The sequence below is a fragment of the Drosophila melanogaster genome, chromosome 2R (genome assembly GCF_000001215.4).
Source record: "Drosophila melanogaster chromosome 2R".
Taxonomy (NCBI): domain Eukaryota; kingdom Metazoa; phylum Arthropoda; class Insecta; order Diptera; family Drosophilidae; genus Drosophila; species Drosophila melanogaster.
Genome location: NT_033778.4, coordinates 14235464 through 14256362, shown reverse-complemented (window position 1 = coordinate 14256362; position 20899 = coordinate 14235464). Strand labels below are relative to the sequence as shown.

Sequence of the window (20899 nt, the reverse complement as noted above, 5' to 3'; positions counted from 1 at the left end):
GTGTTGCAATTGCTATTTATTTAGATGCCACTTGTTTAGTTTATAACTTTAATGAAATAAATATCTTATTAAAATTAAGAAAGTAAACAATATTTTATCCGAACTAATCTTTGAATATAAAATTTTGCTGTTTCTTTTCACTTTACATCTAGTTTGCTTTCATTTACTATGTTTTCAAACCACCTTGTGCTGAAGGGCCATTGAAATATTTAAAGTTTTATACACCACAATTCGTTGAAGAAACACTTTCACACCGTTGACAACTCTGGCACGCGAGTTGCGGGAAACTATCGCATTGCCCGTCGCACAGAGACAAGCCCGAGTCCACCACTTACCTTACAGTCCTCTCACGGGAAGAAACGTGCTCCGCCGTTCTGACGAAATTTTTGCTTTTAATTTGACAATTGTTCGTGTGAAATTGCAGAAGTAAAAAGCCAAAATGCTGCGCGTACCCAAGTTTCTGCCCCGTCTCGCCCGCCAGGCCGGCGTGGTACCCTCCCATATGTCCGGAGCTTCTAGCATGTTCCGCGTAAGTACCATCCCCCCGCCCCGACCCAACGACTATTATATAAAGTGCGGCATGCCGATGATGCGGTCTCATGTTTTGCGGGAAGATTCTACAGCGGAGCCCCTTTTTGTCTTTACAGAATCTGCCAGGTGCTAGCAATGGAATATCGTCCCAGCTGCGTTACAAGTAAGTGAAATCGAGTTATAATTTCGCAAATTTCTCTTATTACCGGAACACAATTATGTAAGCACTAGACAAACATAAGATAGATTTCCAAAAGCTACCTCATGTTGCATCATAATGTACGATATTTAAAAGAAAATGCCTTGATAATTGCAAATATCTGTGGCCAGAAACGTGGTGCTTATCTGGACTTGTTGCCGGCGGCCTTATCAGTCTACTCTATCCATATGTAAAACAAACCTCCCACCCCCTCCCCCTTTCCAGGTCCGGTGAGGTCAAAGGTGCTGTTATTGGAATCGATCTGGGAACAACCAACTCCTGCCTGGCCGTCATGGAGGGCAAGCAGGCCAAGGTGATTGAAAACGCCGAGGGAGCCCGGACCACACCCTCCCACGTCGCCTTTACCAAGGACGGTGAGCGGCTGGTCGGCATGCCCGCCAAGCGCCAGGCAGTGACAAACTCGGCCAACACCTTCTATGCCACCAAGCGACTGATTGGCAGACGTTTTGATGATCCCGAGGTTAAGAAAGACATCACTAACCTGTCCTACAAGGTGGTCAAGGCTTCAAATGGCGATGCCTGGGTCTCTTCCACCGACGGCAAGGTGTACTCTCCATCCCAAATCGGTGCTTTCATCCTGATGAAGATGAAGGAAACCGCTGAGGCATACCTGAACACTCCCGTGAAGAACGCCGTGGTCACCGTGCCCGCCTACTTCAACGACTCCCAACGCCAGGCCACCAAGGATGCTGGTCAAATCGCTGGTCTTAATGTGCTGCGCGTGATCAACGAGCCCACTGCTGCCGCGTTGGCCTATGGAATGGACAAAACGGAGGACAAAATGTAAGTGTGTGAACGATGTTCGTTGTGTCTTCTTTATGGGTTCCTACTGTGTGGCTCCTTATCTTTTATTAGAACGATTAAAAGTGTTTTACTTTCAAATTACTAGGAAAGGAGTTTTCTAATGAATAATTGAAATATTTTAAACTATATTAAAAAATGCTTACCTTTCAGCATTGCCGTTTACGATTTGGGTGGCGGCACCTTCGATATTTCGATTTTGGAGATCCAGAAGGGAGTGTTCGAAGTCAAGTCCACCAATGGTGATACCCTCCTCGGTGGTGAGGACTTTGACAACCATATCGTCAACTTCCTGGTGGCCGAATTCAAGAAGGATAGTGGAATTGATATCCGCAAGGACAACATTGCCATGCAGCGACTGAAGGAGGCGGCCGAGAAGGCCAAGTGCGAGCTGTCCTCCTCCCAACAGACTGACATCAATCTGCCTTATCTGACCATGGATGCCGCCGGTCCCCAGCACATGAACCTGAAGCTGACACGCTCCAAGCTGGAAAGCCTAGTGGGTGATCTGATCAAGCGTACTATCCAGCCCTGCCAGAAGGCTCTGTCCGATGCCGAGGTTTCCAAGTCCGAGATCGGCGAGGTGCTGCTGGTTGGCGGTATGACCCGTATGCCCAAGGTGCAGTCCACCGTGCAGGAACTGTTTGGACGCCAGCCGTCGCGTTCTGTGAATCCCGATGAGGCTGTGGCCGTTGGTGCCGCTGTTCAGGGTGGTGTGTTGGCCGGAGATGTCACCGATGTGCTTCTGCTCGACGTTACTCCCCTCTCGCTGGGTATTGAGACCCTGGGTGGAGTTTTCACCCGCTTGATCTCCCGCAACACCACTATTCCCACCAAGAAGTCGCAAGTCTTCTCGACGGCCAGCGATGGTCAGACCCAGGTGGAGATCAAGGTGCACCAGGGCGAGCGTGAGATGGCTAACGACAATAAGCTTCTCGGCTCCTTTACACTGGTCGGAATTCCCCCTGCACCTCGTGGCGTGCCCCAGATCGAGGTTGTTTTCGATATTGATGCAAACGGTATTGTGCACGTGTCTGCAAAGGACAAGGGCACTGGCAAGGAACAGCAGATCGTTATTCAGTCCAGCGGTGGTCTGAGCAAGGACGAAATCGAGAACATGATCAAAAAGGCCGAGGAATACGCAACGGCTGACAAGCAAAAGCGTGAGCTTATCGAGATCGTCAACCAGGGCGAGAGCATAGTCCACGATACTGAGACCAAGATGGAGGAGTTCAAGAGCCAGCTGCCCGCTGAGGAGGTAAGCACATAAAGAAGACTCTTATCTTAAGAACGTACTTATGTTCCCATTTTATTGCAGTGCGAGAAGCTAAAGAAGGAAATTGCCGATCTGCGCACGCTGCTGGCTAACAAGGAGACTGCCGACCTTGAGGAGGTCAGGAAAGCCACTTCCTCCCTGCAGCAGTCCTCTCTGAAGCTGTTCGAGCTGGCCTACAAGAAGGTGTGTATTGGATTGTCTCCTTTTACTATGCAATGTACCAATTGCATATTTAATCCTTTTCAGATGTCCGCTGAGCGCGAGAGCAACGCAGGAGCCGGCTCCTCCGACAGCAGCAGTTCGAGCGACACTTCCGGCGAAGCCAAGAAGGAAGAGAAGAACTAAATTAGGCAACCATAATAGTCATAGTTGTTGTTGTTTCCCTATTTAATAATAACCGCTTCTGGATTTCGATTAAGTTCTACGTTAAACACAAACACTTCATATTCCTTTATTGAATCATGAATCACGCAAAGCCACAAGCATTTACCCAAAATGTGAAGTAAACTATCCGATGCGATTAGGTCAAATCAGACGATGAGACTTCCAAGTAAACAGACGAAGACCAAGCCGCCAGGGAGCGTCAATGATCGACTGCATAAAGTTTTTATTGTTTATTATGCAATCAATCGATTTTCTTTCTCCCTTACTTAAAACACGTGGTCACCGTTGTGTTGTGTTCCTGTAAGATTTTGATTATTTTTACGTATCATCTAAACTAGCTGTAGTTGTACAAAAACGAGCACAGCACAAAAATTGAATTCGAATGGCGGCCACGGCGTTCTAGACGCGGACAAATAAGCAGATGCTCATTTGGAGGTTTAAATTTAAGATAAATTGTATGTTGGTTTCCAGTGGACAACCAAATTGACTGGGTAATATGCAATTAAATTTAAACAAATCGATGTAAACTTAAAATAAAACAAAACAAACATTTACATACAAAAATATCTTTATTTCTCTAGACTACTACTGACTTGAATTTCTGATTAAAACTCATGTTTAAATTCCTCTAGATATTAAAAAATAAGCAGGGATAAATAATCTTATGTTAACTTAACTATGGAGTTTTTGTACATATAATTGATGATGTTGTTCGCAATTCACTAAGCTAGTTGGATTTGCTAAACCTATTAAGATTTTTCTTCTACATGGCTCCGCTCTGAAGTTTGTACAGCGTGTAGTAGAGACCCCGATTCGCAAGCAGTTGCTTGTGGTCTCCAGCTTCACACACTAATCCGTTCTCGAAGACGAATATTACGTCGGAGTGGACAACGGTGGAAAGTCGGTGGGCTATACTGATCGTGGTACGTCCTTCAGAGGCGGCATCGAGTGCATCTTGGACAACCTGAAGGAGAATAGAGAAATGAATACGGAAGTCCTTTATAGAACATGGATCTGTACTCCAACCTTTTCACTTTCAGCGTCCAAGGCAGAAGTGGCCTCGTCAAGCAGCATGATTTTCGGATTCCGGATGAGGGCTCGTGCAATAGCTATGCGCTGCTTCTGACCTCCGGACAACTGAGCACCCTTCTCGCCCATTCTCGTATCATAACCCTATGGGATAAGGTACTATATTACTAGAAATTCGAGCAAAAAGTCAAGATAGGGGCTCTTACCAAGGGCAGGTTAGCGATGAATTCGTGGATATTGGACTTTTTGCACGCCGAGATGATCTCCTGATCAGTCACATTCCTGGCATTGTCACCGTAGGAAATATTCTCTCGGATTGTGCGATCGAAAAGAATGGGCTCCTGCGACACGATACCCAACTGGTTGCGCAGATTGGTCATAGAAACATTGCGCACATCACACTCATCTATAAGGGTAGCTCCCTCATCTACATCGTAGAATCGCTGTATCAGCTGGATGCACGTGGACTTGCCACAGCCCGATGGACCCACTAGGGCGATCTTCTGACCCTTGCTCACAGCAAGCTCCAGACCCTTGAGTACCTGAATCTCACTGCGTGTGGGATAGCTGAACTTCACCTTGTCGAAGCGAACATATCCCTCGCTATGCCAAGGATCACGAGACACTCCCGGTCGGTCCACAATCGACGGCTGGCGGCGGAGGAACGTAAAGATGGTCTTGGCTGCCGAAACTCCCTTCTGCATATTGGGAGCAAAGGCCAATGCATTGGCAATGGAAGCCGTACCCATGATCAGGGCTTGGGATACTCTAAAATAAATGGGGAGAGATGAGGTGTTAGGAAATCTTTCAAGTTAAGTGTGCTATTTCGTCACTTACTTGAATACATCTCCAAACAAAATTCCGCGGTGAATCACACACCATGTTCCATAATACATGCAAGCAGCATAGGCAAAGAACATCAGGGAACGGGCGAGACCGTAGACCAATCCTCGGAAGTGGGTATTTCTCTTGGAAATCTATAGAGATAATATTGGAAATGAATTAACAAATTTAAAAAAAAAAGTACTATATAGAGCCTACCTCAACAGCTGGAATCAGCATGCCAATGTAGTTCTGGTGGAACATTTCCTCACGACCCAGAGAAGCTACAGTACGAATATTGGAAACCACTTCGACGGCCAGCTTGGTGCAGTTCTCCATGGTCTTGGCGGAGCCCATGTTCTCTTTTGCCATTAGAGTACGCTGCATGTAGAAGGCGATCAGGATGAAGGGCGTAAAGGCAAGGGCCACCAATCCCAGACTCCACTCGTAATACATGGACAAGGCAATGCCCAATGCCAGAGTGGAGATCGATTGAACGATCGTTCCAATTCGTTGACCAGTGGCCTGAGGAAACATTGAAATCATTAGGTAAGCTACAAATGTGAAATCCAATTTACACTTACACCCTGAACTGCAGCAGCATCTCCGGAGAGTCGGGCACAAAGGCTTCCGGTACCGTTCGCCTTGTCATCGAACCAGGCCACCTCCTGGCGCAGCATGGCCTCGAACATGAGTCCTCGAAGGCGTTCCGTCAGTCTCTCACCGGCGATACCAAAGAAGTATATCTGTAGGAACGTGGCAATGCCCACTACGATACCGGCAATCAAGAAGTACAAGCTGTACTGGTTGGAGTTTTCGCGAACGTATTGATCATTATCCTTAACCGAAAGAATCTGAAGGATGCTACCAAAGAGCACGGCAAAGATGGGCATGGCGCAGCCCATGATCACGGAGGAGATGCAACCCACTGCGATCTGAAGCCATTCCGGTTTGTTCATTTTCATCACCTCCAACATGGGTTTCACCTCGTTGGGGTCCTTGACCTTCTTCTTTTTCTTTTTCTTATTTTTCTCGTCAGTGACCATCACATCTTCGTCCTCGTCCTCGCTAAGTACTTTGATCTCTTCCTCATCTTCATCCTTGATGTCAAAGTTCTTGTAGATATCACCAGTGGGACTAAGGACCGAGCCATCATCCTCACCCAGTTGAGTGGTTACAAGATTAAAGTAGTGATCCTTCAACTCCATCAACTCTTGATGCGTTCCACTCTCCACCACCTCACCCTTGTTGATCACCACAATCCTGTCTGCCCGACGAACGGTGGACAAACGGTGGGCCACGATGATGGTCGTCCTTCCAGCGCTGACTTTCTCCAGGGCAGCTTGTACTTTAGCCTCACTGGCGGTATCCAATGCAGATGTGGCTTCATCCAACAGCAAGATTTCGGGATCACGAATCAATGCGCGAGCAATGGCTATCCTCTGCTTCTGCCCTCCGGACAACTGAGCTCCTCGCTCTCCCACCAAAGTATCATATCCTTTGGGTAGCTTCTTAATAAAGATGGCTGCATTGGCTGCGGCAGCTGCTGCCTCGATCTCCTCGCGAGTGGCGTCCTCTCGACCGTACCTGATATTCTCGTATATGGAAGTGGCGAAGAGGATTGGTTCCTGACCCACCACTCCAATCCTAGAGCGTAGCCAGTTGATGTCGAGGTCCTTAAGATTGGTGCCATTGAACAAAAGATTACCAGCCTGGGGGTCATAGAATCGCTGGACCAGTTGGATGCAGGTTGATTTGCCACAGCCGGATGGACCAACAAGAGCCACCGTCTGGCCACGATGGATTTTCAGGTTCAGTTTGTTCAGAATAGAAACCTCCGGTCGCGTGGGATACTGGAACTCCACTTCCTTAAACTCAATGGTGGTAAGGGGCTCATTTAACTTTTTACCCTCCCCATCAATGGGATTAATTTCCGGAATCTGCTCGATAATGTGGAAAACCTTGGCGCAGGCGCCCTTCGCGATGCCAAATGCCTCGATATAGGGAGCCGCCATTCCAATATTCATGGAACCCATCATCACGGAAAAGAATACGGTGATCATGGTGCCAGCATCGTAGTTCTCATACGCGGGTTCGTGGTATCCCTTGATTACCAGACCCACTCCATACCAGAAGGCCAGAGCATAGGATGCGTAGATGAAGAACCAAAGCAGACCGAATCCGATTCCGGAGAACATATTTCTCTTGATATTCAAGATCTTGGCAGCAACCACACGCTCCTTGTACGCAGCCACCTCCTTCGCCTCGCCCTCAAAAGCCTTTACCGTTCGAATTCCGGAGAGAGCGCCTTCAGCCACCACGGCAGCACCAGCATACATGGTCACCTCCTTTTTCGCCAGGCGGGACGTGGCCACGGCCACCAGGCCCATGGCGATGAATGTTAGTGGCAAACTGGTCAAGCACACCAGGGATAGCTGCCAGCCCTTGACAAAGGCTAGCACCAAAGATCCCACGAAGGCGACAAGGTAATGGACGAACATGACCACTTTTTCGGCCAAGCCATCCTCCATTTTGGAGAGATCTCTGAAAAAGGCGGCACATTTAATTCGATTGGCATATCTTTGATTTTTTTTAACTATTTATAAGATGGTAACTTTGAAAGCAACTGATAAGAAACGTGTGACTTGTTTGGTGTATGGTTACGTATGACAAAAATTCCGTGATTAACTAAAGATTTGATAAGATGTGTGAGTCACTTACTCATTCATTCGGCTGGCTACTTCGCCACTCTGGTTGAAGTCGTACCACTTCATGTCCTGATGCAGAATGGAGCGAAAGAACTTTGAGCGGATGGTGAGGATCTGGGAGTGGGCCGCGTAGTTGAAGCAGGTGATCGAGAGATAGGAACACACCAGCATAATGATGCCGATGTAGGTGTTTTGCAGGGAGAACTGCCGCACTTTGTCCAGAAGCAAAGTAGAAATAGCATCGTCAGCTCGATATGATTTTCCGCTCTCAAGCAGTCCACCCAAGTCAATCATGTCCTTTGGATATTAAGATAGATGTATAAATAGATAAAGATCTATGATTTTGGAACAGCATTTTTGACTTACATTGGCGAGATTACCGAATATCAAACTGTTGGCCGGAGTGGTCAGGCCTGTGGCCACGGCAGACAGTAGTCCGATCACATAGAGCGCTCGATCCTTTTTGGTGGCGTACCGAAAGAGCTGGAAGTAGCTAACCTGCTTGACATCCTCATGGTACTGGGAGCCATCCTCCTCATCGCTGGCATCCGACTCGTCATGCTTGGACTTCTTTTTCGACTTGTTGGGCTCACTGCAATAATAATAAAGGGTGGCGCGCACGCCAATCATAGATGGTTATCAGTTCGATGATTCTATTGACGCCATTGCCATGAACCCCACAGTGCTGCCAATCACCAATCGCCGCCAAGCTTATCTATACCTAACATTCCCCGTGGGAAGTGGTTTGCAACAACCAATAACACAATGACCACGCTTCGGTTTTGCCCGACGAACTTACTATCTACAGTTTTTTTTTTTTTTTTTGTTTAACTCATTGGCAATCAATGAACGATAAAGTTGTAATTGTTAGAATACTATAACGAAGGCCAAATACACTTTACTATTTCGATTACTAACTTTCAAATTCACACACAATCTACATATATAAAATCGTTTATGTGGGTTATAAATCTGTAGAGCTTGTAAAGCATTGATTTCAGGATCAAACTTTAATTTAAAAATCCTTGAAAATATGTGATATTTCGTATAACTTCTTCGCATAGGGTACACAATTAAAATACACTTAGTAGCTGAATAATGCGTATGAAAATTCAGCGGCGTCATCGTTGAAGTGCAAATTTGTTAAAGGTGAACAACTTGAATGGAATTGGGCACTCGACGGAAACATGTCAATTAATAAAATAATTTCTTCCTTTTATTCATTTGAGTATCGATTGATTTAATTACTTATAGGACAATAGGTATTAACAAGATTAATTGAGATTACAGCCATTTTCCTTAAAATTTCACAATAAGTTTTCTTCTTTCGTTGGCACAGCACAAAATTCAGATTTCCCGCTTTCAAACTTTGAATGTCCTTTAACGACTTTCTTTTCAAAACTCACAAGCTCTTTCGATCTCGATCCGAATCCTCTAGTTTGGCGCCCAGGACGATGTTCGTTTTGTACTGCGATCGCGAATTCACATCGTCCTTGACGACATCGCCGTTCTTAACGGTCATCGTGTATATATAACTCAAGGGCTAATATCAATATCAATATATATATATATATATAAATATACGTTGGAGTGAAGAGAAGGACCCAATGGCAACGCAGACTAAAACCGACTATTATAATATGGCAGCAGTTGGGGGTTTATATTTGAATGTCCAACGGGCCAGAGTGAAGCCTTATCAACTGATAATGCTCGTTTATCAGCATATTGAACATGTATACGATACTTAAGACTAACGGTGAGTTTGAGTCTGCTTGTGAAATTCGTGATCAAGTGGAATTTAATGGCTGCACGTGAAACCATAACTGATGAAGCCGACCATAATACTCGTATATTGGCTAAGAACCTGAGTGCCGGCGAAATCTAAAAGGACTGATTGAAATCACGGGGGGGGCTCTACATCGGTTTTTCTAAACCCTAGGTCAGTACTTCGAATAATGTTTTCATTTATTTTTATAAACAAAACAATAATAATATAATAACATCTATTTGACGTAAATTGACCTGAATGACTCGCGAAGGACAAATGAAATTAAAAGCAGCAGGGTAATAAAATATCAAACTGCATTGTCAATGTGAAGTTCGCCATAATTTCGTTCCTTAGATAAATCAAAGGTACATATATCGTTATCAGGTATTGTTAATAGTGGGCGATTAATCATATACATATATATCTTATATATATATTTATACACGTTGTTAGTTAGAGCTAATGCATTGTTATGGTTTTAATTGAACGAATTATAATACTTTGCAGTTTCATATCGGCCACTAATGGGAAAATATCTGAGCATACACCAATTTAAAATGCCTTCCATGGCTCGGTCACACGCATCTTATCCTTATCTTCCGTATTGCCAACACGGCTTATTCACGGTGGGGAATATACATATGTACATATAGAAGCCGATTTGGTCGGTCAACCCATGACGTTGGACTTGTGACTGACGACATGACTGGCCAATTTCACGCCGGTTTTCCAGCGATTATCTACAATACGAGGGATTCAGTTATGACAGTTTATTGGCAATTTCAATACAGGCAAGCTTTCTGATTTCATTCGTGTTTTATCTGGTTGCCTAGGACATGACCATGCGAAGGGCATCGCGGTTGATCTTGGCCTGCTTAAGCACGTGACCCTCGATGAAGATGTCCGACTCGTATTTCAGATAGTTGACGCACTTGTCCACATAAAACAGGGACTCCTCCAGTCGATCCTTGGGCGACAGGCTCGTTTCAAGGGCTACACGACGAGTCTGTTCGGCAATTGCCGAGTGCAGTTCGAAGCAAAGCGTGCCGAGCGTGCGAACTTCGCCTGTCGAGTAAAAATAACAAGCCGCCCACTTGAGATAACACTGCGTATACGTAATAATCGTTAATAACACTTACACGGCGTCAGTTTCTCGTACAACTCAACAAGTTCCCTAGCGAAATTGAGCTTTAGCAGCAGTCTGTCATCCGGGATCACCATTAGCTCCTTCTGATCCTTGGCCAGCAGCTGAACGAGCAGGATTTTAATCTCACTCATGTGAAAATGCTGTGGCGGCAGCCACTTTTCGTAATGCTTGAGGTATCTGTGAGTTAAAGATTTGCATTTAGGAGACCTTTTCTCATATTTATGCTTACTTACTTTAATCCATTTTCAGCGATTTTCTCCATGCTCTGAATGTCTTTGCCAGCCCGTTCCAAAATGCGTTCCACATAGTGTTTCTGGACCTGCTTGTGGCACTCGCGACAGCTAGAAGAGATTAGGAAATCACATACATTTCACGACGACTTGGTTGAAGGCACATGGAGACTCACCGCCAACTGCCGTTCCATTCGTCCGCCTTGGTGGGCAGCATCAATCCGCCGCACTGGCGATCCTCGCACTTAATAGCGCTGTAGTTGGTGTCCAACTCGGTGACATCCACACATCTCTCGCAGGCACACTTGAACAGCTTTGTCTGCATCAGGTGGCGCTGGCGATCGGCGGTGCCCCACATGGCGTCCGAGTAGCAGATGCTCAGGTGGGCGTTCTTCTTGATCTCGCGCGGTGCCCAGAGGATGCAGTGTCCGTTCTTGTTGAAGCTCTTGGCCAGATTGGGCAGGCAGGAGTTCTCCGTAAAGGAGGCGGTATAAAAGACCGCTACATGAGATGGATCAGTGGTGGGCACCTCGTGTCCATTTATTTGCAGAGCACCAACTGCTTTCATAATCTCCTCCTCGGTGAACTTCTGTGTTTTAAAGAACCTGAAAGTATTATATTTCGTTAAAGAAAATACGCTTGTAAGCATGTAACTGTCTCAAAGAACAGAAAATGAAATATTGTTTAACTTGCTGAAATAATTTTATGTTATTAGATTATAATTTTGATAGCCCGCCAATCATAAATACTTATGACCACAGACAAAAACCAGACTAACGTACTTATATCGGTGAGAGAGATAAGATAAGATTGTTTATGTTTATATAGATTCATTCAATTATGATATATAAATGTTTGTGTACCCACTTTGGAATAAACTGCCCGATGCTGACCAGATCCGCCTTCCATTGGTTGGACCCCCTTCTGGTGGACTCCAGTGACTCCAGGTCCTGGAACTTGCTGGCCTTCTCCGTACTTGTTTCGCCAATCAGCAGGCACCTTACGGTGCTCAAACACGTGTACAGGGGATGTGGTCCACCGAACTCCTGCACATTAACCTTCTGACCCCGATCCTTGGTCAGACCGCACTCCGCCTTGTGCTCATCCAGGGACTTGCACTCCGGTCCGCACAGCGGCCAACCGCACTGCTCGCACTCGATGTGATCCTCCGCCTCGATGCCGTTCAAACAGCCCAGGCAAACGGGTGCGGAGATCTGTGCTGGTCCCCGGACCAGAGGCGCCTCCTTCAGGACTATCTCGTATGGTTTAATGGTGCGGGTGGCCACCAGATGCCGGCCCAGCTGCTCATTGTGGGCGATCTGTAAGAGGGTTGAGGTTATGTTGGGCCCTTTCGTTTGGATATCAGTACCGCAGTACCTTGAATGGATGACAGCTTGGCTTGTGCACTTTCCAGTCCTGCTTCTGGTGCTGGACACTGCAGTAGGAGACCTGGTTACAGTTGGAGCACTTGTTCTTCGTCGGCTCCTCGCACACATGGCAGGGATTCATGGTGGCACGGCAGATGTACAATCCAAAAAGAGATGGTTTTCAGTCGGCGAGAATCTCGTCCGCACTCTCATTCAGTTGCGCGATGTGCATCCACCTCCGCACGCCACACTCAATTCCTATAAACTGGGCCAGCTGATGAACAGAGCACACACATCACATCTGCTGCCGTGCTCTACGCTCGGTCCTCTTATAACTATTTATAGACCACCGCTCTTGAGTGGACCAATGCTGTGCGAGGCGGGCCACCCTAACCGTAATGAAATTAAAACGCTGATTGATTTTCTTCTGTTTGTTTTTGTATCTGGGCCACACTGAAGGCCTAGATGCACACAGAAGCGGCAGCTTGGCCAAGATTTCTACGATTTATTCACTATCGTTACACCAATTAAAGCACTCTCATACTATATACAAAATCACCATTGGCCAGTAGTTGGTATCAGATTACTGGTAAGGCGCCGGGATAGCAATACGATTAATTTATAAATACAGTTTTTACATAGTTTATATAGCCTCCACCCCAACAAAACACTGAGGTATAAAACTACTGACGTTTACGCTTACGCCTGAACTTGGATTTTGGCCTGCGTTTAGGCGCCGCTGTTTTGTGACTCTGGCCAGGGACACTAACTTCTCCATCTCCCGATCCTCCTCCTCCTCCACGATCCTCAGACGCCGTCGATCAAATATCAGTCTCGTCACTCGGCCCATTGGCCTCGCGCAGGGTCACGAACTTTTGAAGCGTGACGTTCTCCTTGGTGGCAGCAGTGCTGCCGCTTTTTGAACTATTCCGCAATTTTCCCTTGTCACGTGACTTCTCGTGCACACCGTTCACCTGGAAATTGTCGCTTTGGAATGGTATCGAAATGGGTAAGCTGTATTCGCTCGGAAATGCAACAGTTCGGTCGTTGTCCTTATCCTTCTCATCTTTCTCAGACACTACGGGTTCGGCATTGCTGTGGGCATTGTAGTTTCCTACAAATAAAATAAAAAATAAATTAACATTGCAATTCCAATAAAGGTAGAGTTGTGTTAAGGAAATAATCATCAATCCAATTCCCACCTTTAGCTCCAAACATCTCGGCGTACTGCTTGAACGCACTGCGATTGCGCTTGCCTCTATTACGCATATTCAAACGCAGGGCGGACACCTTCATTTTGGACCTGCTGCGCTTGGACTTTGAACTACTTGGTCGCAGGTCCGACTCCGTCTCCATCGGCTGACGCGTGCCGGTTAGGCTTGGACTGGGGCTGGTACTGGGACTTGGACTCGGGGTATTGCGAATACCCAAATTGCTTTCGGTGTCGGAATGATTGTGCTGATAGCTGGCTGCCGCAATCTCCTCGTCTTCTCCTTCCCCTTCCAGATCCTGATCCTCATCATCGTCGCACTCATCATCTTGATCGATGATTTCTATTTCCTCGGCATCGTCCTCATCTGACAGGGCCTGTCGAAGTATAATTTCCGGACCACCACCATAGATGTTATGCAGGAATCGCCACAAGCGCGCATTCAGTTGGGCATAATCCGAGCCCAAACGCACGCAGCTCACAGTCGCACTTCCATTTTCCGTGGGAGCAGCGATGCCCTCGTTGGTAATCGGTCCCGGATCCTTGTGGGTTTTTCCGCGCGAAAACTGCTGCCATGAGCGCAGCCATGGCATTGCGATTGCATAAATGGCCGTCGAATCAAATTCGTTCTGCAGCCCATTGTATTTTGTGAACTCGTTCAGTTCATATTGTTGACGACGGGAAAGGGTCTCTGCTGCCCGCTTGCAGATCTCGCACTCGAATATTATATTCACTGCTGGTCCGCCACCGAAAGTCCGGTAGAGATAGTCCCATAGCGGCTGAGAGATTGGCACCGCAATCTGGCTGATTACGTCCGCCTTGGAATGCAAAATCCCACCATGGGGGCACAACATCTCCTGGTTGTTTATAGGTCCTGGTTCTGAAAAGGTGGCCAATCTTGAGAGCCATTCGCGGGTTATATAGAACTGAATGTCCGAATCACACAGGGGATGGGAAGTCGACAAAGTCATCGCCTCATCCCTGACTAGCTTCATCTGGGGATTGTGTTTGTGGTAAAAGAGAACATACGCCTGGCAGGACTGCACCAGCTCCGAAGAAACCTCCGTCACAAACTGATCATCGAACTCATACCACTTTCCGTTGAGCGTATTGCGTGCGAAGCAAGTATAATGGCCACCACCCACTGTTCCATGATGGCAAATCACCGACGACAGGTTGTAAATGGCCACCTCGCTCTTGCAATCCTTGTGAATGTACGGCCGCATGTCGAAGCCCTCCAGCGGAAAGTAAACGTCCGAGGAGATTTTTGAACTATAAGAAAGATCGTTGCGAAACCGCTTCAGGTGGATACACAAAACCTCTGGCAAGGTGAGGACGCGGGAGTACTTTATTCCCGTCCGAAGTTTGTTGCAGCGCTCGCAGCTGAAAAGTACATACACTGATTGATTGAAACGCCTATATATCCTAAAGGATCTTCTCACCTGTACATGTTGTCTCCCTTCAACTCATCCGCGCTGAAAAAACTGGCCATGCAGTCGTAGAGCGTCACCGAGGGTCCGTAAATCCAGGAGCGCAGCATATTCCACATCCAGGACAGCCAGCCTTCGTTGGTCCTAGCGGAAGTTTCAGCGGCATTCAAACTTTGCACGCTTAAGCTATGGGTTTGATGAAGAACGTTCAGAAAATCACGATTGGGAATGGGCAGCGAGAGATCCTGGAATGTTTCCTCGCGTGTGGACACACGATCGCAGGTCAGGCACTGCACCGAGGACAAAAGCTTGCCATCGAACACGTCGCTGATTATTGAGCGCGCTGCTTCTATAGGTTTCTGTTCGGCGGAGGAGGCATTTTTTTGCTGATGCTGCAACGGTGCCTGCTGCAATTGCACCGAATGGCCTTCTGGCAGCCCACTGTTGGAACCATTTGTCCGACAGGGCGTTACAAAGTACTCTGTCTTTAGCAACACCTCTGCCGATCGCTCCGACATGCTGCTTTCACAGGTGTCGTATTCGCTTTCGGATGCATGTGACAAGGACGCAGGCGCTGCCTCATCATCGTTTTCGTCATCCGTTTCGCTGGGCTGCTGCTGCTGAAGTGACTGGTATTGCGGCTGATTCTGCGTCTGCGGCAGCATTGAGACCTGCTCTGTCAGCTCCTCGTGCAGCTGGTCCATGAAGCACCGCAAGAACTCCTGGGTATCGTGTTGCTGATAGCCCCGAAACATGGGATGAACCGTGCGAATGCCATACAGAATACCACGCGGGGCAATAAACTCTGTAAAATCTCAAACTTTAGTAGGTTTTCCGATTAAGAGAGGGTGAAAGGCTGAACCTTTGGGATCATCGACATCCTGCCAGATTTCCTGCATCAAGCGACGATAACTCTTGGCCAGCCCGCCGGGCTTGCAGCGACGTGCGCTCTGCTCTGCTATGTACTCCACAAGGTCGCTGCAGTTGATAAAGTAGTGTGTCATCGGCGGCAAATTACTCAGTGCCTGTAGTGCCGAGTTCATATAGCAGGTATTCGCAATGTTCTGCAGGCCCACGAGTCCCGTGCCCGAGCCCTTTGCTGTGTCTGTGCCCTCACTGTCACTGGCGTTCGAGTCCTCGCGCCGTGCAAGCGATTTTAGCGATCCGCTGAAGAGTTTGTCGTGACATCGGCTGCTCCTTGGATCACCCATGGCATACCCGTTCGCCAGCTGACCGAGAAAAAATCGAAAGTCATGTAATCGAGCATTAAACAATGCCTACAAATGCGACAGTTCGCCTGGAGCGGAATTCTCCCCCACACCTTACCGTGTGGCCCTGGCTGCTGTGTATGGTGCGGTTGCGGTGCTCTACATATGGATTGTGCGGATTTGGGTTGGAACTCAAACTCATTATAGTTCCCTAGCTGCCAGTATTTTGTTTTTTTTTTATATTTTAATTGAGAATTTTGATTGGAAACGACCGCAGAAAAGGCGTTTGCGATTTCGGATGGTGTTTTTGGTATTGTCCGTCAGTGTGACCGAAGCAAAAAACCGGGAGTCAAGCGGATATTATTCGTCTAATATTTAGATGATTTAGAACGCGTATGAGTATCGACTTAGAATAAATTTTAAAATTTAGACCAAACCAATTAAAATTTATAAGTATAAATAATTTAAACATACATCATAATTTTTTCCAATACGATACTTCTGGTTAAGAGCATCGCTGGCGTGCCATCCCCACTGTAAGACCTTCGGCCACACTTATTTGAAACTCGGGAAAAAAAAACGCAGAAAATAGTCGAAAATGTGTATACAAAAAGTGTAACTAAGCGTTTTCATGAGTGATAAGGGCCAAGAGTTTACTGCTAGACGTTCGAGCGGCCAGTGACAGGCCTGGTTTAGTCGTACCCAAACCGGAATGGGTGATGCCTCATAGTTTTTTCTGCATCTGCTGGCGGAGATTCGACTACCCCCTCCGCTGTACAAGGTAAAACGGCCCTGCCTTTCCGCATTCCCTTGTGTAACAGCCCTGCTTTTGCGATGCTCCTGTTGGGAATCGAATGTAAAAAGGACTCATTCAAATGAATCATTAATTGGGAGCAGGCGATGAGTGTGCAAGTGCCCCTGTGGGATGGGCTACTGCTCAGCGTCATTCAGGCCGCTAGCTATTACATCAATAAGTTCATGAAGCAGTATTTTGCCAGCGAAACATCCCGTGTACGAAATAATAGAACTCTATAATTATAGTTTTAGCTAATCGCGGATAGTTGTGCCTGGCCAACACGCAGGCCGTTGGAAGAGTGCCAAGGAGCCATCATGACGCTGGAGACGCAGCCCGTTGGCGGGGTGAGCGACGGCAAGATCGCTGGTCTTTATGATCTGGAGGAGACACTGGGATCCGGACACTTTGCCGTCGTGAAGTTGGCCCGGCATGTGTTCACCGGTGCCAAGGTGGCGGTCAAGGTAGTGGACAAAACCAAGTTGGACGATGTGTCCAAGGCGCATCTGTTCCAGGAAGTGCGGTGAGTAGCTATAACAATCAATCCACAATTTTTTTTTCAATAATCCCGCTGCACTTATAAACTCCAGATGCATGAAACTGGTGCAGCACCCAAATGTTGTGCGACTGTACGAGGTTATTGATACCCAGACCAAGCTGTATTTGGTTTTGGAGCTTGGCGATGGTGGCGATCTATACGATTACATAATGAAGCACGACTCTGGGCTCAGCGAGGAACTGGCCCGAAAGTATTTCCGCCAAATCCTACGTGCTATCACGTACTGTCATCAGCTTCACGTGGTTCACAGGTGAGAGCGCGCTCTAACTGATAGTACGGCGTATTGTGCCGATCACTGATTTACGTAACATTCAATTCTCCTACAAAGGGATCTAAAGCCGGAGAACGTGGTGTTTTTCGAAAAGCTGGGCCTTGTCAAGCTCACCGACTTCGGGTTTAGCAACAAGTTCTTGCCGGGCCAAAAGCTAGAAACCTTCTGCGGCAGCTTGGCCTACTCGGCCCCAGAGATCCTGCTGGGCGACTCCTATGATGCGCCTGCAGTTGGTATGTAGACAACTAATATGTCCCATAACCCTTTGTTAATCATTTTATCTGATTTGTTTAGACATTTGGTCCCTGGGAGTAATTCTGTATATGCTGGTCTGCGGTCAGGCGCCTTTCGAGAAGGCCAACGACTCGGAAACTCTGACCATGATCATGGATTGTAAGTACACGGTACCCTCGCACGTGTCCACTGATTGTCGGGACCTGATTGCCTCAATGCTGGTGCGGGATCCAAAGAAACGGGCCACTGTGGAAGAGATTGCTTCATCGGCTTGGCTAAAGCCCATCGATGAGCCCGATTCGACGACCTCCACCTCAGAGCACTTTCTGCCTTTGGTCAGTCGCGAACAGCTGGGCGAAGAGGATCACGCCTTTATCATACAAAAAATGATAAACGGAAACATTGCGTCCAAGGAAGAGATATTGCAGTGAGTACAATAGCACAAATAATAAATCAATTTTGTCTTGCTAACACCAAGTGACGTCATTACAGAGCTCTTGACAAAAATAAGTACAATCATATAACAGCCACATATTTTTTGTTGGCGGAATTACGTCTGCGACGGCGACGAGAAGAGCTGGCTCAAAAACAGAGGCTGCTCAACGATGCCAGCATGAAGTGAGTTTAAAATAACAACCACCTTGGATTCTTAATCTTTTATATGCATATTCAGAGTGGGAGATGCGAGTCGCAAGCTAGTGCCTGAGAAACCAAGTCCAACCGAAGCCCAAAAAGGAGGAGTACCCATCAGCATTAACGTGACTCCAGCAGCTCAGTTTGCCAATGACGGTGGCAAGCCGGTAAGTTAATTAGCAATTAGCAATCGATTTTAAGTGCAGTAAATCTAATAAATGCAAGTGCTTTTATCAGGACAAGCGCAGTCGCAAGTGCAGCATTGTGCGTGAGGAGGACGAAGAGGAGTCTGCCACAGAATGCACGGCGGTAGGCAATGAGTTGAAGGTAACGTCGTCGTCGCGGCGCGAGGCCTTCTCAGATTCCCCCTTTAGTAGGTCAATACATGAGCGTTCCAGCTCTGAGCCCGGAAATCAAACGAAAGGCGAACAGATAGCTAATAGCGGAGTGCCAAGCCATTCACGTACAAAGATTGTCGTCTCGGTGGATGCAACGCTGGCCCATAAGCTCAAGCAGATGGAGAAGAGTGCCAAGATCGATGAGGACACGCTGAGTGGTCTGAAGGAGCTGGAGATCGGCAAGCTCAAGCCGCTTCCTAGCAGCAGCAAGAATCCGGTGCTTACCCACCGTCGCACAAAGCTGAACAAGATTCGGACGCCTTCATGCAGCAGCTCGGAGGCCTCAGACGACGACACCAAGACACGCAACAAGAAAAAGATTAACAAATTTGTCGGTGACACGCCAGTGCGGTTTCGCATGCATCGTCGCGACTCGCATGACGACTCCAGCGACTCGCAAGATCAGCTATATCCGCCGCCCGGCTCGGCCAGCAATGCGGGTAATTTTATCTCCAAAAGCGGCTCAGTAAGCGGCAAAAAAGAGGGACAATCGCAGTATAAAGAGGTACGATTATTATTGTATAATTATCAGTGAGACAGCTACTAAACTTATATTCTTTGCTTACAGCCAAATAACAAATCCGATGAAAATCGCAAATCTCACAGCCAAAAAAATCGGAAACAGCACAACAAGGATCATGTTGATAAGCATTCCCACGCTGAGAGGCAGCTGGCGGATAGCAGCACAGCTACAACAGGAAATTCCACGAATAGAAGGCGGCGCATTCGCGAGAGCCAGTCGCTGGACCGCATCACAGAGGCTCAGGAATACGAGATGCGGCATCGATGCTACGCGGAGAGCGAGGCAGCATCCTCGTCGTCCTCGTCCACCCAACATATCGATCAGAGATATTCTTTACTCAGCCTAAACACTAGCACATTCTCCGTTGCCGAAACCAAGGAGGAGTACGACGAGGAGGCAGACGCCACAAATGCCACGGACCAAATCATGAATACTTTGAATGCAGCCAAAGCAACGCTTCAACAAGAGCAATATTTTAATAACAATACCAATCTTAGTAGGAACTTCAATCACAATCACAACCAGAGCATCATCCACATCAGTAGCCAGAAAGCCAACGGCAAGAAGTCCAACGAAACACCAAAAGATATTTATAATCTGAACTCAATCGAGCATATCGACTTGATTTTGGAGGATAAAAGCCTTACCAAAGCAATACACGTTACCGGCTCTAAATGCTTTGTCACCATGAAGAAAATCCGACGGCTGGGAAAATATTTTCCCGTGATGAACTTCTCTTAATAGACACAGTTACTTCTTTGCAAAGTGCATTCTAAATATTAAAAAGAAACTCGGTTAAGCGAACTACATAGAAAATATGCATGTATTAATTAAAACGTATAAACGTCAACGTTATCCCCCGTATATAGGAAAGAGCGCGAGAATATTTAAATTTAGTGGTAGCGTAATTGTTTTGTCTGTCGTCGTCATTACGCTTAAATTATTCTAAATATATTAATTTATGTTAATTATAAGTCTAATCACTCAATGCAATATTTAGTGAAAATACATTAATGCCCATATGACAATTGACTAAAAAGGTTATTTGTTTTCTTTTTAACAAATTGTGACGAATTAAAATGGAATGAAACTCGCAACTCGCACAATCTAAAATTGGCAATTCAAATGTTTGCGCCCAACTACAGTGTGTACACACCACAAATGTTGTAGAGTAGGTAAAGGAAATAAAGCAATAAACATTTAACTACTTAAAGCTCTTAAGATGTAGTTAAGCAATGATGGATGTCACCAAGCAATTTTTTTTTATTGTAAGAAAAATATACAATATACAAAAATATATTCTTTTATTTTACAAAATGATGCGTGTAAAATACATTGTACCTAATGCAGGTACCCC

General features: G+C 46.6%; 5 protein-coding genes across 8 annotated transcripts; 2 read left to right on the top strand and 3 right to left on the bottom strand.

Annotated features, from left to right (window-relative positions):
• The first annotated feature begins 170 nt into the window (after positions 1 to 170).
• Positions 171 to 3765, top strand: Hsc70-5 (Heat shock protein 70 cognate 5). Of its 2 annotated transcripts, none has more exons than NM_079017.2 (6): positions 171 to 529; positions 648 to 694; positions 956 to 1534; positions 1706 to 2810; positions 2871 to 3011; positions 3075 to 3765. In NM_079017.2, the coding sequence occupies exons 1-6, from the start codon at positions 440 to 442 to the stop codon at positions 3171 to 3173; spliced, it is 2061 nt and encodes a 686-aa protein (NP_523741.2). In that variant the 5' UTR covers positions 171 to 439; the 3' UTR covers positions 3174 to 3765. The 2 variants fall into 2 exon arrangements, with proteins under 2 accessions (NP_523741.2, NP_001286414.1); NM_001299485.1 differs by having other exon boundaries at positions 302 to 529.
• Positions 3766 to 9397, bottom strand: Mdr50 (Multi drug resistance 50). The gene is made up of 9 exons (NM_079016.3): positions 9178 to 9397; positions 8138 to 8363; positions 7785 to 8068; positions 5648 to 7607; positions 5283 to 5588; positions 5079 to 5218; positions 4448 to 5009; positions 4239 to 4385; positions 3766 to 4176 (listed from the first exon to the last, which is right to left on the bottom strand). The coding sequence occupies exons 1-9, from the start codon at positions 9291 to 9293 to the stop codon at positions 3976 to 3978; spliced, it is 3942 nt and encodes a 1313-aa protein (NP_523740.3). The 5' UTR covers positions 9294 to 9397; the 3' UTR covers positions 3766 to 3975.
• An 899-nt stretch (positions 9398 to 10296) lies between these two features.
• Positions 10297 to 12585, bottom strand: SmydA-1 (SET and MYND domain containing, arthropod-specific, member 1). The gene is made up of 6 exons (NM_137100.3): positions 12294 to 12585; positions 11784 to 12235; positions 11093 to 11521; positions 10920 to 11027; positions 10679 to 10863; positions 10297 to 10604 (listed from the first exon to the last, which is right to left on the bottom strand). The coding sequence occupies exons 1-6, from the start codon at positions 12423 to 12425 to the stop codon at positions 10369 to 10371; spliced, it is 1542 nt and encodes a 513-aa protein (NP_610944.1). The 5' UTR covers positions 12426 to 12585; the 3' UTR covers positions 10297 to 10368.
• Positions 12586 to 12707: 122 nt separating this feature from the next.
• Positions 12708 to 16431, bottom strand: Usp20-33 (Ubiquitin specific protease 20/33). The gene is made up of 5 exons (NM_137099.3): positions 16250 to 16431; positions 15786 to 16152; positions 14936 to 15728; positions 13486 to 14876; positions 12708 to 13397 (listed from the first exon to the last, which is right to left on the bottom strand). Exons 1-5 carry the CDS (start codon positions 16331 to 16333, stop codon positions 13105 to 13107), a joined length of 2928 nt encoding a protein of 975 aa, NP_610943.2. The 5' UTR covers positions 16334 to 16431; the 3' UTR covers positions 12708 to 13104.
• Positions 16432 to 16659: 228 nt separating this feature from the next.
• Positions 16660 to 20576, top strand: Snrk (SNF related kinase). Of its 3 annotated transcripts, none has more exons than NM_137098.3 (9): positions 16660 to 16912; positions 17173 to 17447; positions 17515 to 17733; positions 17812 to 17987; positions 18049 to 18415; positions 18481 to 18606; positions 18662 to 18788; positions 18859 to 19524; positions 19588 to 20576. In NM_137098.3, exons 2-9 carry the CDS (start codon positions 17242 to 17244, stop codon positions 20281 to 20283), a joined length of 2583 nt encoding a protein of 860 aa, NP_610942.2. In that variant the 5' UTR covers positions 16660 to 16912; positions 17173 to 17241; the 3' UTR covers positions 20284 to 20576. The 3 variants fall into 3 exon arrangements, with proteins under 3 accessions (NP_610942.2, NP_725370.1, NP_725371.1); NM_166041.2 differs by lacking the exon at positions 16660 to 16912 and adding an exon at positions 16943 to 16987; NM_166042.2 differs by lacking the exon at positions 16660 to 16912 and having other exon boundaries at positions 16943 to 17447.
• The last annotated feature ends 323 nt before the right edge of the window (positions 20577 to 20899 follow it).